General features: G+C 42.6%; 1 protein-coding gene across 1 annotated transcript in view; it reads left to right on the top strand.

The window, feature by feature from the left end:
• Positions 1-8,466, top strand: part of SENP2 (SUMO specific peptidase 2) — a 31,076-nt gene extending 22,610 nt beyond the window's left edge. Inside the window, exons 13-17 of the mRNA XM_080919642.1 lie at positions 260-463; positions 1,198-1,277; positions 3,850-3,934; positions 5,115-5,210; positions 7,226-8,466. Coding sequence (XP_080775768.1) covers positions 260-463; positions 1,198-1,277; positions 3,850-3,934; positions 5,115-5,210; positions 7,226-7,288 — 528 coding nt within the window. The 3' untranslated portion in view covers positions 7,289-8,466. The remainder of the gene's footprint in view (positions 1-259; positions 464-1,197; positions 1,278-3,849; positions 3,935-5,114; positions 5,211-7,225) is intronic.
• Positions 8,467-16,316: the final 7,850 nt, after the last annotated feature.

Raw genomic sequence — 16,316 nt, 5'->3', positions numbered from 1 at the left:
GCTGGGTTTTATTTAGGGAGGTGTTCCAGTGCCGGGACTTGAGTCCCAGGGCCTTGCATGTACTAGGCAAGCACAGTGCCGTGGAGCTCCGTGCACGGCCCTTTGTCCTTCTTTGCCTGGCCCGTGTGTACTCAGCAGTTGATTGTGACTTCTTGCACAGACTGCTCTTTCCCTGAACATCTCACTCTCTGACCCCTAGGAATTTAATTTTGTAGTGTATTTGTCGTGTTCCACATTATAATCTTTTGATATTTTACAGGTCATTAATTTTTATATGAACCTTTTAGTGGAAAGGAGTAAAAAGCAAGGCTACCCAGCACTCCATGCATTCAGTACATTCTTCTACCCTAAGTTAAAGTCTGGAGGTTACCAAGCAGTGAAAAGATGGACCAAAGGGGTGAATCTCTTCGAACAGGAACTTGTCCTGGTACCTATTCATCGGAAGGTACACTGGAGCCTGGTGGTGAGTTGAGAGGACTCATTGTTGGAATTTAGAGGTAGGCTCCTCCTTCTCTCTCCTTTTCCTCTGTCTCCAGCTTTTTCCTTTCTCTCCTTTCTTATCTTAGGGATCAATCCCTGACCTTTGTACATGCTAAGAAGGGATTCTACTGCTAATTGTACCCTAGTGTAGGTGGTTTTCCTTCCCACCGAAAGCTGCTCTCACTTGCAGGGAGTGAAGGGCTAACATGGTGGAAAAGGCGAGCTCTGTAGAGTCCTTTCTCGAAGTGTTGCTGTCCTCAGCTTCAAAAGCTACAAGGCATGCTTTGAGGGGGAGCTTTCGTTTTTACCTGGAAAAGTGTAGGGGGGTGGGGGAGGTAGATCCAATGCTAGAAGGATTACTAATATTTGGTGAGAAATTTCTAGGCCTTTGTATAGAAATTGGAACGTGTTCCATTAATCTTACACCATTTGTGATATTTTATCACAGATAAATTTTCTAAGTCTGTTTCCTGTATTGCTACATGTGTTAAACATTTAAAGACGCTTTTATTTTTAAAAATAAAATCTTGCTGCTATTAATGTTTACAGTGTTTGTGGCATGGTATGGTAGTATATGCCTCTAATCCCAATACTTAGGAGAGAGAGAGGAAGAACTGGAAATTGAGGCCAGGCTGGGCTACATAGTGAGGCCTTGTCTCGGTAAAATCAAACAGCAAAAACATGTCTGTCTAAGGATTTTGCCTTTTCCCATTATAGGTGATGGACCTAAGAAAAAAGTGTCTTAAGTATCTGGATTCTATGGGACAAAAAGGCCACAGGATCTGTGAGATTCTTCTGTAAGTAAAGTCTGAAAATCTCACTCTGTTCTGTTATTCCTCTATTGGATAATCTCCTGCATTTATGGGATTGTGTTTATGGGTCATGGGAAGCAAGTCTGCAGGTGCTTCGGGATAAGGCACATCCTCTAGAATCCTGGTTGAAATTGGACTTTCTTGGAATTGGTATTCTGGGTGTCCTGAAAAATTATTAGCCAAAGAGTCTTGGCCTGGAATCCTGATGCCAACTCATGGTGGTGTTTTTTGATAGTGGGGCTTATTTTAAGTGTATGGTTTGTGCAGGCAAATATTCCAAATACAGTAGCCCCGTTGTTGTGAAGTATATATTCCAGGATAGTGTCTACAACCACGGGCATTATAGCACCAGCCTGTGTGGACTGTGCTTTACCAAAGTCTGAAGGTAATCTATCTTATGTGCTTCCAGATTGTCCTTGGCATTATTATGTTTGCCTTTTGGGGCCATTATGAGCAAGATAATGGTTATTTGGACACAGGATTCTGCTGTCATGATAGTAGATCTGATGCTCAGGAGGACAAGCAGTATATAGATGGGTGGGGTAAAGCAGGGTTTCTTCCCTTTCACCTGCACAGTTGAACTTCAGTGGTCAAGGTTGGCAGAAGCACCTTTACCAGCTGAGCCTCTTGCTGATCCCAGACAGCAGTTGTGTCTTTGTTTTGTTTTCTGTTTTTCTTTTCTTTTCTTTTTTCTTTTTTTTTTTTTTTTCTTTTTATTTTTTATTTATTTATTTATTTTTTTTGAGACAGTGTTTCTTTCTGTAAGAGACCAAGTCCTGGCTATCCTGGACTTGCCCTGTAGACAAGGCTGGCCTCAAACTCACAGAGATCTACCAGCCTCTACCCTCCTAGTCCTGATATCAAAGATGTACACCAGCATACCCAGCTCTAAGCAGCAATTATTACAATCAGACATTTTAACATAGTACAATCTAGAGATATAATCTAGACGTATAGTCTAGAGATATATTCATTTGATATTTTTATGCTAAGGAATGATGGTAAAAAAATAGTAATGTGTTTTCTCATTTTCTGTCAGCTTGACGCAGGCTAAAGTCATCTAAGAGGAAGGAACCATAATTAAGAAGATGCTTCCATAAGTGTGGGCTGTAGGCAAGACTATAGGTCATTTCTTATTTAGTGATTAGTGGAGAAGGCCCAGCACATTGTGAGTTGTTCTGTCCCCGGTGTTGTGGCCCTGTGGTCTATAAGGAAGCAGACTAAGCAAGCCCGTCATTAGTGCCCTTCATGGCCTCATACCAGTCCTGCCTCCAGGCTCCTGCCTTACTGGAATTTCTTTCCTGACTTCTTTCAGTGATGGACTATGACATGGAAGTTTAAGCCAGATAAACCCTTTCCTCCCTAGGTTGTTTTTGGTAATGGTGTCTCATCACATCAATGACAATCCTAAGACATTCTTTTAAACCCTTGGCAACTGCAGCAAATGCAGCTTCTGCTTTTATCTTCGCAAGGATGTGCAGATGTGCTACTTTCATCTTACAAAGAACTGTTAGTGAGAAACCAGTTTTTTTAAAGATGTAGCTCCCTCTCCCCCAGCTGGACCATTTTCCAGAAGAAGGCCACATCTTTATTGGCAGAAAACTGGGCATGCTGGTTTTGTTTATTTTAATAAAAGAGGATACAAAGTTGGGAGGGTAGGGAGAAGGGGAGGAGTTGGGGGACAGACATGAATGGGATCAATATTCAGGTACAAAATTCTCAACTAATTAAAAAAAAGGAACTAACAATTTATTTTTCTTTTTCCTCAGTATTTTAGCATAATTCTTTTATGGTTATCTCAGACAAAAAGTATAAGAGAAGAAATATTTAATAGTCAGAAGATACTAATTTCTTTACTAAGAATATACTCCGTTTCTTGTCATGGAGAATTAAATTTTTTTTCGAAAATGAAGCAAACAATTTTTCCCCTAATCCAAGCTTCTTTAGAACCTTTCACATGACATGAAGGAATGTTGTGTGTTGTCTGTGTTTATTCTACATTTATACAGATGTCCATGGGATTTCTGTCATGTAATTTAGAACATTAGAGTTACACGTGTTGAACCTTTTTTGCATCTCTGATCAAGTTGCACCGTGAATGTTCTCTTTGATGTTTCTTGACTTCACTTAGCAAGTATTGTGTCTTGTGTTTAAATTTATCAGGGAAGTTATTTAATCTCCCCCATCCCCACCCCAGGTCTGTATGTGCCTTTGACTTGGAAGTGTTTCTTCCTTTTCTTAGTTTTTATGGAGCAGCTTGAAAAGCCTGGTGTTAGTGGTGAGTTCTTCAGTTGTATGTATAGAGATGGTATAGAGAACTAGAAACTTCCCATGTCTGTAAGGGTTTGCTTTTTTTTTTTTTAATAAATACATATCTAAATATCTTTTAACATGTATGTTTTTTACTAGCAGGAAAGGAAAACCTAAAAAATAAAGGTTACGTTTCTATAAAAATAAATAAACATCCCTGACAAATACCACAAAGTTCTTTTTCCTCACAGTGGGTGACCTCTGGGCCTTCATTGATTCATTCGTTCTTTGTTCTTGTTTTCTGTAGTCAGTATTTACAGGATGAAAGTAAGACCAAAAGAAACATGGATCTCAATCTCTTAGAGTGGACCCACTACAGCATGAAGCCACATGTGAGTGATGCTCGTCTCTGTCCCACATGCTCAGGCCAGGACACTTTCCTTTCTTTCTTTCTTGACACACTTTCCTAAAGTATGCTATGTGTTGGGTGTGTCTATGTGGGACCCCAGACAGTATATATATGTGTGTGGGCATGCCCCCTTTCCTTTCCCAATTGTAAGTGCATTTGGGGATCAAAGGGAGGCTGTTGTCATCCAGTGTGAGATTCAGCAGTGGATAAGCCTTCCTGTATTCTTGTTCTCTTATATTCCTTATGTCTGACAGCCAAGACTGGGATACACAGGCCTGGGCTTATTCCAGAAGGTTTATCTTCTCACGTTCTCAGAGCTGCTTGTTCCTCACTGCCTTTCTGCCTCAGGGACAGGACTAGCCCTCAGGGCATGATCTTAGTTGATTACAAGCTCTAGCTCTAGTTTTTTTTTTTTTTTTTTTTTTTTTTTTTTTCTCTCTTCTCACGTGGGATCCTTGGTAGTGGGCACTTGTCCTGGTTGTTAAGAAAATGTGACCTCTGCAGCATTGAAGTAGATTCTTGTGTTTCATATCTATCTGATTGACCCTTTCTTAACCCCTTTTTAAAGTTAATACCACTTTTGAAATGTCAACAGTATTTTTTAATTAGTTATTTTACATACAGACTGCAGTTTCCCTTTTCTCCTACCTCTTCCCCTCCCCCACCCAGCCCACCCCTCCTCCTTTTCTCTTTAAAAGAGGGGGTGTCTCCCATGGATATCTCCGAGTTTGGGCATGTCAAGTTGCAGTAGGAGCATCTTCTCCCACTGAGGCTAGACAAGGCAGCCCAGTAGTGGGAAAGGGTCCAAAGGCAGGGAACAGAGTCAGAGACAGCCCAGCTCCTGCTGTTAGGAGTCATACATGGAGTTACTAGTATTCTTGCAATAAACCAAAGGTGGGTCCTCTTTCTCAGCCTTCCCCATGTGGCTGGGTTTGGTTTGGTTTGCAGTAGAGCTCTCACTTCGTCTATGAAGTGTTTCTGTGGAGTCTCACACACTGCACCATGGTTAGGGCTTTACAACCATAAGGGGTTGTGCTTGTGTGTGCGTCTATTTGTGCAATAGCAGATCTGGTTGCAGATTTATCAACCTTTATCTATTTACAAAGAGACTAAGGAATATCTGTAATGATAATTACCTCATCCTCTCTTCTGTTTGGTTTTAGGAGATTCCTCAACAGTTGAATGGGAGTGATTGTGGAATGTTTACTTGTAAATATGCAGATTATATTTCTAGGGACAAACCTATCACATTTACTCAGGTGAGTCCAGGCTGCTGCTTGTGCACTTAGTTGGTACTCTGCTTTGCAGTGTCTGACACACTTCAGGCTCCTCAAGTGAACAGTACTATTGCTGAGAGCCTTGGGTAAGGCCCACTCTTGCTCTGCTGTAGCATGTGTTCTCGGGCTTGTCCTGCTCGCTTGATGACCCGTGGGATAACTTGCCTGTCCTTGAACTCCATTTTTGATTGGTTCATGTGTGTTACTGTTACTTTTAGCTAGAGAGGAGTATGAGAATAGATGACAGCAGGGGAAGCTGGGCCTATGAGGACTCACCCCTAAGTCTAAGATGGAATCAGGAATCAATGTCTTTTCTCTCTACAAAGTGGTGGACTTGAGAGGATACACAGGCACATCAGGAACTTTCACATTTCTGTTTGAGAGTGGACCTAATCTTGTACAAGTAGAGTTAACCCCAGTTAAAAATTTCTCATTCATAGACCTGTATTTGATAGTTCCTGACTGCCAAAGTGTTTATTGAGTTGTACAGTATTGAGTTGTATTAAGTGCTTTGGAGGAAGATGAAGTGAACTGGACTCCCTGCTGAAATCCTCTTTCCAGTCTCAATGAAAGCACTCACTACTACTCAGCTGTTTGCAGGAATAAGTGTCATGCTTTACTGGGCGTGGTGATGCACACCTCTAATCCCAGCCTAGGGAGGGAGACTGGAGGGGTCTGAGTTTGCTTAATGAGTCCCAGAACAACCAGCACTACATAGTGAAACTGTGTTTCAAAAAAGGGAACCCTGTGATTTTTTTTTTTTAATTAAGACTTTTGCCACTTATATCCTCTGAAAACTCAGTAGTTTTATAATATGAAGATAGGTTTACCTATTTATAGCAATGCACTAGGAATCGGGCACAGGGGAATTTCAATTTTGGTATTTTTTGAGACAAGGTTTCTCTGTATAGGCTGTCCTCAGACTCAGAGATCTGCCTGCCTCTGCCTTCCCACTGCTGGGATTAAAGGTGCAGCCCCCCCCCCCCCAACACACAGCGTCTGAGTCACAAGTAGTTTCAGGTGTTTTGTATTTTGTTGCTCTGAAAACATACCAGGTATTGAGAATGAAAGCGCCAGGTCTGGTTTTACTTAGTTACAGTTTTTATTTTATTGATAAAGGGATACTGTGGCGCCACACTAGTCTCAGACTCATGGTCTCCATATCTTAGCTGCTTTCTAAAATGTTGGGATTAAAGGTGTGTACCACCATAGCCAGCTAATGTAAATAGCAAAGAGTTAATTTTTCTGTTTATGACATGAGATTTCATGGGGACAAGCAGCTTTTGGAATAAAACTGATTGTGGTAGAGCAGAATTAAGATTGTAGATTTGTTTGTTTCTCACCTTTTAAATAAGTCATTTAAATTGAAAACAGGACCTCATAAATACTAGGCAAGACCTCTACCACTGAGCCATACCTTCCTGCTCTAAGGTCACTTTTTTAAATATAAAAACAGATTGTTTATTAAATGGTGTTCATTTAGACTGTAGAACAGTTTACTGTTGTGCCACTGTGGGCATTTCTATTTTGGTGCATGTTTTTACTCTTGTTCTGTAGTATATGATTCTGTATCCAGCTTTGGTTTTTCTTAGCATGCAAGTGCATATGCACATGCAGAGTAATTAATGCCCGAATTTATGTGCATAGACAGATGTGTGGCACTTGTTATCCCTGACTGTGCAGCCTGGGGAACGAGAATCATGTGGCCACAGCCAGCTTAAGCTCTCGAGCAGGATCCTTCTCAAGCAAACAAACTAAATAAAAACAAAGCCTTTGTCAAACATGGGATCCAAACATGCCTGGAATCGCAGCCCTGGAGATGGAGTCAAGATAGGAATTGAAGAAGGCCTCCTTGACTAGATATAAACCCCCTGTGCATGGTGTAAAATGGCGGAACTCATGGAGTGGACATGCATTGTTTCAGTTATGACACCTAAAGATTGCCATGCTGCCCTGCTCTTCACAGCAGTGAGTAACAGTGTTGTGGTTCTTTTCAGCACCAGATGCCTCTCTTCCGGAAGAAGATGGTGTGGGAAATCCTTCACCAGCAGTTGCTGTGACAGTGCCCCGCCTGGTCTTCTAGCTGCTGTTGGTTCTTTCATGGATGTTTCCATATACCTCATGCATTGTGGGTTAAAAAGTCCCCGATCATTTCTCTTCTCACAGGTACTGAGCTCTCAAGAGTGCATGAAGGCCTCTCCACAGTGGCCCTGACTAGAGGTGTGGAGGGGCTGCTTGCAACCCTGTTTGTCAGGCTGTGCCTACTCAGAGCCCTGGACTGTTCACCCCATTCAAGAACAAATGCTAATTAATGTGTTTTGTTTTCAATCGTTATTTCCATATGAATGTGGGAAATGCAGGATTTGTTATGAATTGTTCTGTCTGTGTGTTCACAGGTATTCATTCACTCGTTTGCAAACTCTGGGCAGTGCCCTTCCACCACTGCTCTTTTATAACTAGCTATAAATAATTTGTTTGGACTATTTATTTCTGAAAAGAATGTTAATCAAACTGCCACTCCCTGCTGCAGAGTGATATCTGCACGGGGAGGAAGAAGGTGTTCTCTAGTGTCTCGGATGCTGGAGTGGGGGCTGCCAACACAGCTAAGGTTCTCTCTCAAGGCCAGAAGAAATGAGGATGCTCAGTTGTGGGGCTCTGGCTGCCTTTTAGAGGGTCTGATGCTACGACACTGGCACAGTTCGTGGAAATGTGGCCAATGAACGTGGTCTGTGCGTCCTCAGAAGAGGGCATGCGCATCCTAGAGACTTTCTTTTCTAGAACTGAAGTAGCTTGGCTTCCTCTTGAAACTGGATTCAAAGTAACTGTGACCATAAATGTTCAGTCCTAGGTCTGGTGAGTATGAGCCGCACAGTAGTAAGGGCTGGTCTGAGCTGTCTGTTTCAGAAGATGCCCCTCAAGTTAAGCCTATTTTTCCTCAGAGTTTTTTTTTTTTTAATAAATATATATATAAAGCTGAAATTAAGTTCTTTGGCTCATCAGCATGCCCTACTCCAGCCCCACTGAGCCTTTGGAGAGAGATTTAGTCCTTGGCTCTGAGGTTGCCGGGTTTACAGTCATCTATTTTGCATATGAAAATTTGTATTTAACATTTTTGTTCATTAAAAATCTTACAGATGTGGTTATGCATTTTTAATTTCAGAAAGTTGGTCAGAGCATATTTTGCAAGATCTAGTGCCTAGTGTTGCCTCTATGATGTAATAAAGACTGTCTGGCAGAACCTAGAAGTATATGCTGATAATTTTTCCTCCCTTCTCTGTTCAACCTTCCAAACTTGTTCTGGTATGAGAGAGAGAGAGAGACAGACAGACAGACAGACAGACAGAAGATTAGAAAAGCTGCACATACACACAGGTTAGATACAAATGCACACATCTGCTCTTGGAAAGCCTGGGCATCTGATCAGAGTTGTAGCTGTTGAAACCTGTTTTCTCTGAGACTTAAAGTGGCCTTGGTTATGGAAGCCATGAGGTGAAACCTGAGCATGTGTTCTGCTTCAGGGGTAGACTGTGTGTATCCTCCTCAGGGCAGACTACACAGGAACCCCTGCCTTCCTTTAGCCGAGACCCCAGGAACTGTGCCAGTGATGCCGCCATGAGGAGGAAGGTGGCCGTGTCTCCACTACTAAAACCTGGGTGCTAGAATTCTGAGAACTTATGACCCGGGCCTATGGAAATGGCTGCCTGGCCTTAGTGATTCCCCAGAACCCACAGGGAAGCAAAAACTGACTCCCTAAATTGTCCTCACCTCCTTAATTGCACACACCAACAGATGGACCAACAGAGTAAGAAGTAAAGCAATTTTAAGGGCCTTGGTTAGGTTTGTTTCTGCTGGCTCAGTCCTGCTTGGATGGTGATTTGTTCTCCACCCAGGTGAGCGATGCTGTAGCTAATGTAGCATTTGAAGGGTGTCCTCGAGCTCCTGAATATACACCACCTGAGTATGCTTTGACAGCAATTCTTCAGCTCCAGAAGGGAGCGCTGGTGAGGCCAGAACTGACTTAGTCTCAGCCCAGCGCATCTGTAACAAACAAGCTGGGCACCTGCTCACGTCTGTAATTCCACTTCCCAGTGAAGAAAAGCAGAATCATTAGACCCTCTGAGGAACAGGAAGAAGAACCTCGCTCACTTCCGGTCTTCTCATGTACACATCCGCTCAAAAGTGCATACACCACGCTCCTGTAGATACAGTGAATTTTTAGCAGAACAGTAAAATATGGAAGTGCAGAATGTTCAGCTCTGATGGTACCGCTTTACTCTGAATCCAAGCTAAGGTGCAGAAGCCACACTCTAGGCACTGATGTCTGCACAAACAAGTGTGTGGGAAACAGAATTGTTACATTCAGCTTGTGAGACAAAAATAAGTGACCAACAGCTCTCACTGTAACTAATGAGTCAGCAAAATTAAAGCCAGTAATGGTTTTGTGAAATTTCAGTTTTGGAACCCGAAAGAAATATTGCATTCTTCTGTTTAGCCCGTAGTCTTTAAAAATGAGTAAAAACTTAAGAAATATACACTGCTGGTGGCATCTTTCTGTGATTTTCTAAGTGCCTTCTGCTGCTTTACCTTGTGCTGGAACTGGGTAGGGAAAACGTCATCTGAGGGCCATCCCTGTAGATTACAGACTACCTGAGCCATTAAGGCTGTTAGAACCCCTGCTCCTTCTCTTTGAAGTCCTGAGCATGACTTGGGGACTGCTGGGGGATGTTGGGGGTTCACCTGCACCAAGAGGATGTCCATGATGCTGGGATCTTGTGTGGATATAGTCTTCCCAGGACATAGGAAACCTCAGATACATACACAGTTTAAAGTACCGTAGTCAACACACATTTAAATGGCTTTGTGAACTGATTTTGAGTAGTTTTAAAGTGTGTCAAGTTTTAGAACTTATTTGTAAGTTGGAAATACAGTTGGCTTACTAACAGTTTTTAATTAATATACACAAATGATTTACAGTGTTGGAATATTTTAATTATCTACTTACCAATAAATCTCTTAAGTAGTTTTTAGATTTTTTTTATTGAAACTCAATATATATTTTATCCAATGTCCAATACACACATCTGCATATGTGTGTGTTTGTGTTTACACTGTAGCTGTCTTCAGACACACCACAAGAGGGCATCAGATCCTATTACAGATGGTTGTGAGCCACCATGTGGTTGCTGGGATTTGAACTCAGGACCTCTGGTAGAGCAGTCAGGGCTCTTAACCACTGAGCCATCTCTCCAGCCCTATCTTTGTATCTTTTAATGGGATGATATGATAGTAAGTTTTCCCACGGCTTTTTAATCACTCACCCCTAACCCCTCATTTGTCTCCCCATGACCCCTCTTGCTTATTCCTGTGCTCTACCATTTCTTATCCCACAAGGCACCACCCTCTGCTCTCCAAGGTTCAAGTCATACTCTTCATTCTTTTACAAGTAAACACGAGTCAGAGTTAGGATATGCATGTGAGAGAGACCATGTGGCTCTTTCTGGGGCCGTATGATCTCACTCAATATAATTTTTCCCGTTCCATTCATTCAGCTGCAGGCTTTGTAGTTGTTTTTAGCTCAGTCACTGTGTTGTGTTTGTAGGTGTATACCTCGTGTATGGGGTTGCCTTAGGAGGTCAGAAGTGGAGCTGGAGTTACAGGCAGTCACTAGGCCTTGTGAGAACTGAGAACCAAACCCAAATCCCCTGAAAGCACAGTGCTTTAATCTGAGCCATCCTCCAGCCCCATGTACATCTTTGTCCATGTCAGCTGATGGATCTGTGGTGCTTCCCTTTCTCACTACTGTGGATAGAGTGGCTGTGGCCCTGGATGCATTGCCACAGGCCATCCTCAAGGCACAGCATAATCACTGCATCCAGGAGCGCCCAGCACCATCCGGCTGGCTGCATTCCACTCTTACCCCATCCTGCTCAATTACCGGCTACTGATAAACTCTTGCGGAAGGGGAGAGTTGTATATCCACTGCAGAGCCCACCAGGCTACAACAGACACAACAGCCATGGTCACACAGAACAAAGTGAACTGGAGAATGTGAGAAATGGGTTTGTAGGGAAGGTGTGGAGGGGACAAGGGTGAGAGGAGCAAGAGGGGATGGAGGGGAGCGTAGTCAGGCTGCATTAAACTATTAAGGAACTTAATTTGTAGAAACCTTGAGGACCACTCTCAAAACTTGATTTCCTTCTGGAGTTGAGCGGAATAAAGACACCTGAAAATGAACTGATTTTGCTCCTGAATTTTTGCTTTATAATTGGGGGGGGGTTAATAGCCCATTATAAATTTTAGCAGGAAAAAAAATTCAGAATCTACATCTGAACCTGTTTGTTCTTTTGTTTTTCAGAAGTGAGTTAACCCTGGGGCCTAAAGATGTGAGGGAACTGGAGAGATTGTTCAGTGGTTAAGAGCACCGACTGCTCTTCCATTGGTCCTGAGTTCAATTACCAGCCACCACAGGGTGGCTCACAACCTTCTGAATGGAAACCAGTCTCCTCTTCTGGTGGCTGAAGACAGCTATAGTATACTCACATACGTATCACTGGCTTTTTAAGATTTGTTTATATAAGTACATGATCGCTGTCTTCAGACACACCAGAAGAGGGCATCAGATCTCATTACAGATTCAACTCAGGACCTCTGGAACAGCAGTCAATGTTAACCACTGAGCCATTTCTCTAGCCCAGCTTTATTCTTTAATTTAAGCCTCACTAGATGACCCAGGCAGGTCTTGAATATGAGATCCTCCTGCCTCAGTTTCCAAGGGTTTCGGATTACAGGCCTGTTTCACTTAGGCCTAACTAAATCTGTATTTTTGAATGATTATAAAATTGGCATGCACGTGGATCAATGGAATAGAAGATCCAGAAATGAGCCCTCACGTATATGGTCACCTGATTTTTGACAAAGGAGCTGTAAACATTCAATGGAAAAAGGACAGCCTATTCAACAAATGGTATTGGTCCAACTGGCACTCAGCATGCAGAAGAATGAAAATAGACCCTTTCTTATCTCCTTGTACAAAGCTCAAGTGCAAGTGGATCAAAGATCTCCACATTAAACCAGGCACACTGAAACTATTAGATGAGAAAGTAGGGAAAAACCTTAGAACTCATAGGCACAGGAGAAAATTTCCTAAACAGAACACCAATAGCTCGAGCTCTAAGGTCAAAGATTAACAAATGGGACTTAATGAGATTGCAAAGACGCTATCATGAAAACAAAACGGCAGCCAACAGAGTGGGAAAAGATATTTAACAACCCCACATCAGATAGAGGCCTAATATCCAAAGTATACAAAGAACTCAAAAAGCCTATCAAACAAAAAGAATCAAACAACCCTATTAAAAAATGGGGTATAGACTTAAACAAAAATTTCTCAATTGAGGAATATCGAATGGCTGAGAAACATCCGAGGAAGTGCTCCACATCCTTAGCCATCAGGGAAATGCAAATCAAAACAACCCTGAGATTCCACCTCACACCAGTCAGATTGGCCAAGATCCAAAACTCAGATGACAATAGATGCTGGCGAGGACGTGGAGAAAGAGGAACAGTTCTCCACTGCTGGTGGGGTTGTAAACTGATACAACCACTCTGGAAATCAGTCTGGCGGTTCATCAGAAAAATGGACATAGTACTACCTGAAGACCCAGTTATACCACTTCTGGGCATTTACCCCAGAGACATTCCAACATACAACAAAGATATATGCACCACAATGTTCATTGCAGCTCTATTTATAATAGCCAGAAGCTGGAAAGAACCCAGATGTCTTTCAGTAGATGGATACAAAAATTGTGCTGCATTTACACAATGGAGTACTACTCAGCTATCAGAAACAATGGCCTAACAAAATTCTCAAGAAAATGGATGCATCTAGAGAATATCATCCTGAGTGAGATAACCCAGTCACAAAAGAACAGACATAATATGCAGTCACTGATAATGGGATACTAACCCCAGAAAGCTCTGAACACCCCAGAAACAACCCACAGACTGTGTGAAGATCAAGAAAAAAAAATATTTTAATTAAAATAGAACTGTATCACATCCCTTTCCTTCCTACAGCCCCTTCCAGTTTCCTATCTCCTCAAATTAATAACCTCTTTTTCTATATTATTGTTACATATGTATGTATATGTACCCACAAATACTTAATTACCTTATAAAAATGTATTTGTATAATTTTATGCAAAAATGCTTAAAAATCTGTACATTTATCTTTGTTTTTTAAAAGTTAAAAAAATAAATAAAATTGGCGTACACACTCATGTGTACATATATGTACATATACACACATTTGTATAGTCTGTGAGGCTAAAAACTTTCTCTCTAGGACCAGTATGCCCCTAGGCAGTCCAAACTGAGGCTGTAGCTTTGTGGTGGCAAGTGTTGTTTTTAACACCTGTCCGTACCAGGCAGTAAACTCCCCATGAGAAAGACCAAGCCAAGATTACCGTGAGTTTCACTGCACATCTAGCACACATCAGCCAGGACACAGCAAAGCAAATCCCACTTTCTTCTAATTTGTGTTCCCGCTGGCTATGCCAGCTCTACTCCAGTACCCACCGGTGTCTGCATCTCTTCTGATGTGGCGGGAGCACGTGGCGAGCTCCTCCTAAAGATGCCAACTAGCCATCTTCCAACAGAGGTCTTAGCAAGGCAAACAGCCTGGCACTGGAAGCTTCTCACTTCTCGCTGCTCCTTTGCTCTGTGTATTGATAGCACCTACCACTGGGCTACACTCCCAGCAGAATATTTACGCTCTGCTCAGCTTTTAATATGTTCTTAAGTTTCTTTTTCACATTTTAAAGCTTTTGCTTGTATTGTTATTTAAAGAGGGACAATTAGAAAGAATGTGGCTAACTCAGTGGTTCTCAATCTGTGGGTCACAGAGGTCTCCTAAGGAGACTACAAGACAGATAATTACAATTCATTGTATGCATGTGAACACACTGTCACTGTCTTCAGACACACCAGAAGAGGGCAGCAAATCCCATTACAGATGGCTGTGAGCCACCATGTGGTTGGTGGGAATTGAACTCAGGACGTCTGGAAGAGCAGTCAGTGCTCTTAAGCTCTGAGCCATCTCTCCAGCCCCCCTAATTCCTAACAGTAGCAAAATTAGGTACGTAGCAACAAAATAGTTTTATGAGGAGCCATACTGATGGGTCACAGCATGAGGGGGGTTGAGAACCACAGGGCTGGGGCTCGGCTTGCTATGTGGTCTGCCCTCTGGTTCTATGGACTGGTACCTCAATCACCCGCAGGGCTGAAACTCACTTGGCCCTGGGAGAACAATATTCCAAGGGATCCCGTGGCGATCCCCCCTCCCCCGCCCCAAGTCCTCAGGTAAGGCTGCAAGTGTGGCCTCATGACTCACTGGTTCTCTGCTTCCCCCAAAACAAGTTGCCAAGGAGCTGCCCAGTGCTGACTGCTTGCTACTCCCCCAAGCCTTCAGCGACCCAACGCTCAGACAAAAGAAGACACCAAGACACCAGGCTCTTGTTAGCTCGGATATATTTTTTTCCTTTTTTTTTTTTTTTTTTTTTTTGTCACAGAACACTGTTTGCAGTAGAGAAAACCGGCATCACGGTCTGGTAGTGTCATGATTTCTTCACATAACCAGAACGTGGTCATCCTTCAGCGCAAAGCCCTCACGGCACGTACCCTATTGAAATTCAGGACGGCTCCAATATTCTCTGTTTTTCTTTGTCGTTTTTTAAAAATAAACATTTTTAGGTTTGTCCACAAGGCCACATAGGCTCTTGGCTAGCGGAAGACAGAGGAGCTGCAGCCACCTGGACTACCGCCTGCTCTGGGCTGGCGGGTCATCTTTTTTTTTTTTCAACTCATTTTTATTAAAAAAATAAAAAAATGCTCCAACTATCAGTTTTACAAAATCTCTAAGGGAAACACAAGAGCAAGGTGCTGAGGTAAAAAACACCTGAGGTAGCTTTATTTGTGTGTTTTTCTCATTTTAAAAAAAATCTGTAAATTTAACGCCCTGGGCCAACAACCTCGTATAAATTGCTATTTTCCTGCGCTTTAAATTTTTAAAGAAATAATTTCACTAAATGTTGATGGCTTATATACCAAGATGTAAAAAGAAAGTACATTCTTTCTTTGTGGAATTTTTCTTTGTTTGGTGGGTTCCTGCTTTCCTCTTCCAAATGCTAGGACAAGTACCTCCGACTCTTGTTCGCTTGAGTAACCGAGTGTAAGCTGAGGCTGGTCTGTGTGGTTCGCATCTGATCCGTGTGTGGTGTGGTATTCAGAGCACTGCTTTGCCTGGGGTCGGTGCAGGGGGTGCATAGATATGGGGGAGCAGAAAAAAAAAAGATGCAGAAGTTCGTAAGAATTTAGGGTAAAGGGGACGGAGGAAGGCAGAGGAGGGAGAGAGAGAGACAGAAATATATAGCAGTATGCAAAAAACCAGTTTAAACCTGTGAAGCTGAGAAATGGATGCATGGGATAAACAGGTGATGAGGGCCTAGGGCCCCCTCCTCAGGGACGGTATCCCTTCTGTTGACAGACACAGGTGACCCACAACTGCCATTAAGTGTCCTTGACAAGATTTCCCTCCAAGTGAATTTTGTGTGGGTGGCTCAAAGTTCCTTTCTATACCAATGGACCTCACCCAAGACTTTATTCTTTGAAAGTCTAGAAAAGCCTGCTTTCTCTTCAAAAAGAAACGAAATTAATCACTGAGTAAAAATTGGAGTTAGTTGAGTTATTTGATATATTATTTCTAAAATATATTAACGCTGCAGGCGCCCTGTGTAACCCACAGGCCACATGTCTTAGCATCCTTCCCCTTCTGACATGTACATGACTGTACAGAGACAACTTCACAACAAAGAAACGGCTAGGGCTTTTCTGCTTTGCTTTGAGCATGTTCACCTATGTTAGTTCAACCGAAAGGGATAGCGTCCTGGGAGCTGAGGGGAAATCTGAGTGGATGGGCACTGGGTGGCTGTTAAGCCTGCAGAAGCCAGGGGAAGCTGGGGGCAGGCCACGTGGTGTTTCTGGAGAACCTGGCCTTCCCTGTACCCTCCTGGATCCCAGGACGTGTCG

This window comes from Micromys minutus (assembly GCF_963924665.1).
Source record: "Micromys minutus genome assembly, chromosome: 7".
NCBI classification, from domain to species: Eukaryota; Metazoa; Chordata; class Mammalia; order Rodentia; family Muridae; genus Micromys; species Micromys minutus.
The sequence above is the reverse complement of the archived record's forward strand: the minus strand, read 5'-3'. Positions and strand labels throughout refer to the sequence as shown.